This window comes from Caloenas nicobarica, chromosome 19, assembly GCF_036013445.1.
Source record: "Caloenas nicobarica isolate bCalNic1 chromosome 19, bCalNic1.hap1, whole genome shotgun sequence".
NCBI lineage: Eukaryota > Metazoa > Chordata > Aves > Columbiformes > Columbidae > Caloenas > Caloenas nicobarica.
In genome coordinates, this window is record NC_088263.1 from 10,143,727 (window position 1) to 10,151,743 (window position 8,017).

General features: G+C 45.6%; 1 protein-coding gene across 1 annotated transcript in view; it reads right to left on the reverse strand.

Annotated features, from left to right (window-relative positions):
- TTLL11 (tubulin tyrosine ligase like 11) overlaps positions 1-7,168 on the reverse strand; it is a 35,672-nt gene extending 28,504 nt beyond the window's left edge. The window contains exons 1-2 of the mRNA XM_065648835.1: positions 6,695-7,168; positions 770-866 (exon numbers count right to left, since the gene is read on the reverse strand). Of these exons, the coding sequence (XP_065504907.1) occupies positions 770-866; positions 6,695-7,168 (571 nt within the window). The remainder of the gene's footprint in view (positions 1-769; positions 867-6,694) is intronic.
- Positions 7,169-8,017: the final 849 nt, after the last annotated feature.

Below are 8,017 nucleotides of genomic sequence, written 5' to 3' on the forward strand. Positions count from 1 at the left end.
CAGAACACAGAGATTTACATTCATCTCACACTGATTTAAACCACCAGAAAGCTACACCATCCAATACTTGAACATGAACTTCCCACGGACAGGAGAAAATCAGGATAAATAAAGCATAAAGTTCGATATCTGAAGGTTCTTATCCTCACAGCATACTAAGAGCAGCAATAAATCTGAAGTAAAGGGCTTAGATAAATCAATAGCTAAGCTCTTAGCTCTTATTTAGAGAGATCTCAACAGGGATTAAACAAGAAAAAAAAGGGAGCTTAAAAAAGTAGAAGAGCCATCATAAGATGAGGGCTGACATGAACTCTTCAATATTAAAAAATCCATTTAAGGAACTACACTGCAAACTGCTCCCTGAGATCCGCCGGAGTGCGAAACAAAACAGATTCTTTGCACTTGGAATCAAAGCCAACGCCACAGACACAGCACTGTTATCAGTGCTAGATAACATACAGTAACTGCACACTTCACTTAAATTATAGCCTAACACTCTTATTTTTCCTGAATTCATACATCTGAAGTATTCTTTTCATCAAAAAGACTTTCTCTCCAAAATAAATTTCAGTTCAGAAATTGTTTGAGACACTCATTCTGATATTCTTATGCCCTTAGTGGAAATCATCCCCCAAGAAAGGTAATACGGTAAAAATACTGTCAGCTGATTAGGCAGATAATTCACACTGAAAAACAGCAAAGCATAGAAACGGTTAAAATAATCATGGTTTTAAAGCATTCGTTTAAGCTAGAAAGAGAAGGAAGGTACCTGGGAACTTGTTGACTTGACCTGAGAATATATCGTTGTCATGGAAGGACACCCCGTGCCAGTAGATATCGCACGGCAGGCGCCTGCCCAGCGGGAACTGGAAAAGAGATGGGACACAAGTCTGGAAGCAACCTGGCAATCCCCATTCATTCCTTACTCCTCTAAACGCTCTTCTTAAGCATCAACCATAAAAGAACAGTCTTCTGACTGTCAAAAGAAAACATGCCCTATATTTCGGTTGCAAAACTAATAATATTTTGATCAGTTCAAGACTCTGAAGTTCAAGATGTTAAACAAACCGGGAAAGGTTTCCAGAAGCTAAAAACAAATGACTGAGAGGCACGATCTGCACTGAGGAACTCGGAGCTTGTTATCAACCACAATTAAAGCATGACTCATTTGTAATTTAAAATACTATTACAGGGAATAAAATTTCATTAAGAAGCACTTAATTCCGGCACACGAAAGCACAGCAATTGCAGGCGCTACCGCTGGAAGCAAACAAACCCTGACACTGGTTTGGGTTGGGTTTTTTCTCTGCCCAGTTTAAGGGGTGATAAACAACCAGCAAGGGAAAAGAGCGCGACAGGGCCTGGAGGAATTGTCATCGCTGGCAGTTACTAAAGCAGCTCCTGTTCTTAACAAGATCACCATCAGCGGAGAGTCCCGTGTCCCGGGTTTGTGCCCCCGGCTGCAGGAGCAGGAACCGGCGCCGGCCCCAGGACTTCAGTGCAGGGAATACATGGAGTTAGTAACTGTGTTGTAAATTAATAGTAAGTTGTAACCGCACTTTCTGAGCAAGCTGATTTACGTTGGTGTCCAAGCTGCAAAAAATTTTAAATGGATGTGCAAAGAAATATACTTAAGTGACTAACTGTATTATTAATTTATAAGTATTGGTGTATATATTGATTTATACAGAAGTAATCCCTTGCTGGTACTAATGGCCTGTATTTAAAAGAAAAGCTTATAATTTGTTTGTTGAGCATTTATATTTCAACTATTAAGGGCTAAGGCAATTATTTCAACTATATTAAGTATCCTAACAACTTAAGAGCTTCTTTTCCAATTCACACAAGATTTCAACAGAAATTAGAAGACTGTACAATCTTCCATCACCAAAAACATCAACCTTTTTGAAAGAGTCTGGAGAGCTCTGAAACAGCACTGCCAATTTCCAATGGCAACAGCTTCTAATAGGAGCAAAGTGGTATAAAAAGAAAAAGCTCCCAGCAGTAAGAACAAAAGCCCTGCAAATTAGCAAGCATCAACAATCCAAAGTAAAAAAATTACTGTTAAAAATCAAACACCTGTAATCCATGTCATAATAATAAATAGTTTTGTATAAAAAGGTGCTCCTATTTTCCACACTTGTTCTCTTACACACAGTCCCTTCTACCAACTCAAAAAAACATTTAATCTGCAACTCTGTGTAGAATCCGTTAATGAAATACCATATGGAACACACTCACAGGAATTTCTATTAGGTTACATCTTTTTCAAATAAATATGCTATATTTCTGACCAGAGCATATTTAGGACACACTTGTACAAAATATCTACCACCCTCATCACACGATGACTTCAATACCATTTATCACTGAAAGAACCACAGTATTTTGCAGAAACTACTTGTTCTTTACTCCAAATGTCATTTTTATTGCTTTAAAACATTTCTCTAAGCACTGGATTTCTTTTCCAACTTGACAGAAAAAAATAATTTCATAAAGCTTTTGAGTAAATTACTTGATTTACTACTTTACTTAAAATTTCGGTTTCCTCAGTAAATAGCCTTGAAAAATTAATTTAAAATGCTAATTGAGCAATGCATCCTTTCTCCGTTTCCTTACTCATAGCGATGAGATATCCAATTTAACAGAGCCAGTGGATTCTTCACTTATTCCATTATTATCCAGCCTGCAAAATCTGGTTTAGTACAAGTGAAAATTAATTCTGTTGGGCTCTGAAAGACAATCAGTGGCCTTCACCTCCTGCACAGGTGTACCCGGAATACAGATGCAGAGTTCGCTCTCAGAGTGCCTTTCCCTCTATAATCCTGAACAATTTATTTATTTATTAAATGAAATTGAAATGAAAGGAAACGAAATTTGCATTTATATAACACCTTTCATCTACGGAGGATATCAAAGCACTTTACAAACGTGGCACAGAGATGGTTTCACGGCGGATGAAGAGTGAGCAGCTCTGCTCTGGACAGCGGGAGCACCGCAGCCCCATCAGCGACTCAGAGAGCTCCCGAAAAATCCACATTATTTGGGTTTATCCAACAACAGGATCAAACTCACCTCCTGAATGAGCTGGGAAGGATTCTTTATTGTCTGCACTATATTTTACAAAAGAGAAGTGTTTGGAAAGGAACCAATAAGTTTATTTGGCTCCCTCTGGCAGTGCCGGGCAGATATAAATACACCTTATTGCGGTAGAAGGGACCTTTCTGCCACCTCCCAGCTCCTGGTGCAGGGGAAAAGCTCAAGAGAATGATGGACGCGTGAAGCTGCCTCTGTTCTCGTAAAAATGTGCTGTCTGCGCTACCTGGTCTGAACCAGAACAGCCCCAGATCGCCCTGACTGATGCCGTGGGACGGAGGTGGGAGCGTGGCCGGAGCCGTCCTGGCCGCTCTGTGCCCATCCCGCACAGAAAAAAAAATGAGTCTGGTCCTATGATCAGCCACTGCAAACAGCTCTCAGGTTGCATCAATTCACTAACTCCTCGAATAATTTATTTAAAATATTTTTTTATTCAGAGTTGGGGGGCGCTTGTTAGAACAACAACAAATCCAGGAGCCACAAAGCAAATAGAACTGTTTGCACAACTTTGACACTATTAGTAATCAATCACCGTCAAATTGGTCTGACAGGTCATTTCTGCCTTTTGATTGCAAGGCAATAAATTAAATTGTCTCATGGGTCACATCAGTCTGTTCCATCCTGTTTAATGACAAGTTAAATGACTCTTGTCTTCTAGTCAGCTTTTCCCAGCGTAAAATTTCAAACTATTTCTACACCTCCACACAGCTGCTGAACAGCAAGACAAATGAAACGCTTCACGTTGGGATATTTGATGCCCGAGACATCTGCTTCTTCCATTTTCCTGGTAATTGAAAGCTAGCCGAAGAAATAATTTATTAAGTGATGAACAAACTCAGGATGCAAGCTCAATTTGTGCCCATTATTTCATTTGGCATATCATGTCCATTTAACGAATCTGACACACTAAATCAGACAGTCCAATCTAGTGATGGGAGTAATCGCTCCGCTGGCACGCACGTTAAAATCCTGCAATGCTTTTTAAAAGGTCCGGCCCGTGCGTCAGCCCAGGCAGGGCTATCACGGTTGATAATTTAATTTACTCAAAATTCCCACAGCTGAAAAAAACAGGTTGGGAGGGGTTTTTTCCGTCTTTTGCTTCCAATAACAAAACCTCAACTCTTTCACCTCTTCTGCATGTACCAGTGCCACAGAATAAACTGCTCACCAATGTTAGCCATGGTAAGAGTATTTTTCCTGGGTTTTTTTTTCCTCTTATAATGGAATTTAACATGTGTTAGTTTACTAAAATGAACTACTACCATGTGGACAACTGTGTAATCACACGGTGCGTTATGTCTTACTTCTACAAATTATCAGGGAGCACGTTGCAATAATAGACTATTACTGAAAAAAAGCCCTTCCAGCAAGTCAGGGTAACTACAGCAAAGAGATTTCAGACCCTACAACTTAAAACAAAACCTAAACCATCACAAAAGCCTCTATAACACTGTAATAATGCTATGCAGTAGACAGAAAAAGTTATCGATAAGAAGTAGACCACTTTAAAAAGACCATTATAACTTTGCCTGCCCAACAAAATATTCATGCCAACATATCCAGCAGCAAACAGAGAGAACAGAAACAAAACAAGAGCAACAATGGGAAAAAATGTAAAAAAAAAAAAAAAAAAGTGGTGAAGGAAAAGAAGGATCAAATATACTAAATCAGAGCCCAAGATGCGATCACTTCGAAAATATCACACAAGGGATGACAAGAGAATAGCAGCCCCTGAAACATCAGTATGTAAAATACATGCATTTCATTACTACTTCTAAGATTTTTTTTTTTCCAATTATTTTTACGGATCCCACAAGAAACAACATCTGTGTTCCCTCTGCTGGTCCTGCTGTAACAGTAAAACTATTTCCAAGGCTCTTTGGCTATTTTAGTGTTTCAGTGCTGTTTTTCTAAACATTTGAAAGGGGGAGCTTTCAAAATTATATGTAACTTGAATAAAGGAGTTTTCCTTGTATTTCTCTTAATGTTGTTTATTTTTCTCTCCAAATCTAGACAAGATCTTGTGTACTGATTCCCTGCGTCTGCTGAATTCTGCTGGCTTGAAGTCAACAGTTTGTCTCGCTCCCATCCTAAAGGCTTTCACCTTCGTATTTTCACAACATGAACAGTACTAGTTAAGAGTCGTAGCTAATATTGGTTACCCTTTCATTACTCTTTCCACCCTCGGGGCAGGGTGGGTGGGTGGAAGGGAAATAAAGAAAAATAAAAAGAGACAAAACTGATTAAGACACATATACATTGATATAATACTTTCTTCACAAATGGTAACATCACATTCGTACTTATTAACCTATTTATAAGCTGAAAAAGTTACAGAAATGCATTACAGTGACCTGTTTATGGGGCATGAATTATTGCCCATCTAGATAGTACAGTCAAGCATCACAAAAATTGCATCTTAGGTCTCTTCTTTAGTAAGAGTCCAAGTGGCCAGAAGAGGAAGCAACAGACTAAATGAAAAATATTGACTGAACTAAGGGATGGAGGAGAAAGGATATTGAGGGAGACAGTAAACAAAGAAGATGAAGTAAAGGCAAAAGCTGTTGCTGCTGGGGGATGCGGAGCAGGAAGGAGAATGCTGATTAATACAGTGCAGATATTCAAGAGAGGAACAAGAGCACATGAAATAAGTCAATTTGTAGGACAGAATACCAAGTGCAAGACAGATATGCGAATCAGTAAGATCTCAGGAAACAGAAAAGACAAAATTAACCAGTAAGTATGGCTTATTACCAACACAACCTACGAGACTAACTTAAATCAGTAATTCAGAAACACTCGCTGGAATGGCACCGTACACTCTGAACATAGACCTTAACCATAAAAAAATGAAGAAATTGAGTGTGAAGTCCCCCTTGTGCTGCATGTCACTGAGCAAAACATGGAGCGAGGCTGCTGACAGACACGCCACAGGTGTGCCGAGGGGTGAGAGGTACACGGCAGAGGCTTTAATTTCATACTTCTGGTGTTCTGTTACTGTTACAGGCTAAAGCCTGTTATGTTTGCTTTATTAGGTGGTTTAATATAATGTCATTCATACACAATGCTCTCTGACATCCCGTCAAGATAATCGGCGACACTGAGGCTTTGCCATGAGACTGGACAGCTGATCTGCCAGGTCGCATCTTCTGTCCGCTGTCATGAGCCTTTATCATGTACCACACTATGAGGGAAGAGTGAAAGGAAAGGAGATCGACACGACACGGCAAACATTTCTGCATAAGGGTTGGTTTCTTTCTTGCCCTTTCCAGTGAACAGTTTAAGCTTTGAAGCACAATATCCGATTACCCTTATTTTGGCTTGCGTAACCGGTGATTGCACCCTTGGTCACGAATCAGATCAGCCTCCGGCCTCGGCATCTAATTAGAAATAACCTCAGCGGCCGGGACGAGCCCCCGGGTGCCGGCGGCTGCTCGGGGCTGGTTCGGGCGGGCGGGGAGCGAGGCGGGAAGCGCTTCGCCAGCGGCAGAGCCCGGGGCAGCGGAGCGGAGGGTTCGCCGGCACCTCCGGCGGAGCAGCGTGGGGAGCGGAGGGAAGGGCCGGGGGGGAAGGGGCAGAGCCCCGGCCGGGCGCTCACCTCCCTCCAGCGGAGCTGCCGCAGGCTGATCTTCAGCGCCTCCAGCGAGGTCTTGGCCTTGGAGCTGTCCACCGTGACGCGGGGCCGCCGGCCGGCACGGCCGCTCTCGCCCCCTCCGCGCCGCCCCCTGCCCCGCGCCGCCCGCCCGCCCGGGCCCTGCGGGCCGGCACCGCGGACGCCCCGCTCCCGGCCGGCCGCGGCGGGCAGCGCCTCTTCCCCCGGGGACGCCCCGGCGGGCTGGCCGCCCTGCGGCTCCTCGGCGGGGAGGGCCGGGGACCCCGGGGGCTCCTCCGCCTCCCGGGCCGGCTCCATCTCCACCCCGCCGCGCCGCCTCGGCCCGGCCGCCCCCGCTCTCCGCCCGTTGCCATGAGAGCGGAGTGGCGGACGGGGCGCGCGAGGGGCCAATCGCCGTGAGGCGGGGACGCCGCTGGCTCCGCCCCGCCGGCAATGACGCACTGTGGCTGACTCCGCCATTTTGGGAGCGGGCAGCGCCGCCGGCCCCTTCCGAGGAGGCCATTTCGGAAAGGCGCCGGGCGGCCATCTTGGAAGCGGGCGGCGCCGGGCGGGAAACCCCCTCGGAAGGTGGCTGCTGCCCCGCCGCGGTCACGGCCTCAGGCCGGTGGATGCGGCCGCGTCTGGCGGTCGTCGCCTTTGCCACCGAAACCCCTGTCCGCGTGGCTTAGAAATGAAATCCACTGGGGTGATTTGAATGTGGGGCTACGGTGCTGTTACTCTTGAGACAAAGCCCCACATCTCTACCTCAGGCCGGCACTCAGCTCTTGAGTTCCCTCACCCTTGCCCAGTAGTGCCCAAATTGCTGGGTGTCCTGTGTATGGCCTGATTAGTTTCTGTATTTTCTTAAATTATTTTTAATCAAAAGCCGCCTGGAAAGCCCGTGCTGTGGCTGAGGAGGGGCACAGGGTGCACTGACGGGCCCTGCGCCCTCGGCGTGCGCGGGAAACGTCTCCCAGGTGGGGCGTCTGCCCGTGTGCTCCGTGCGGCACAGCTCCAGGTGAGCGCCGTGCTGAGTGTCACTGTAATCGGGATTTTAAACACATTCCTGCATCGCCTGAGTGAGCCAAGTGCCACTAAGAAAACAGGGAAACCATTTTCACAATGTCAACAGCGTAATAAAGAGCCCTAGCAGCACTGACACGAATCCCCCGCGGTATGAGTGAAGAGGCGGCGCAATGGCGGAGTGAACGGGCTGCTGAGGGAAGTTCGGCGGCGCGGGCGGGCGGCGGCGCTGCGGCCCCGGGAGAGCCGCCCGGCGGGAGAGCGGGAACGCGGCAAAACCGGGGAAAACGGCAGAAATGAGCGGGG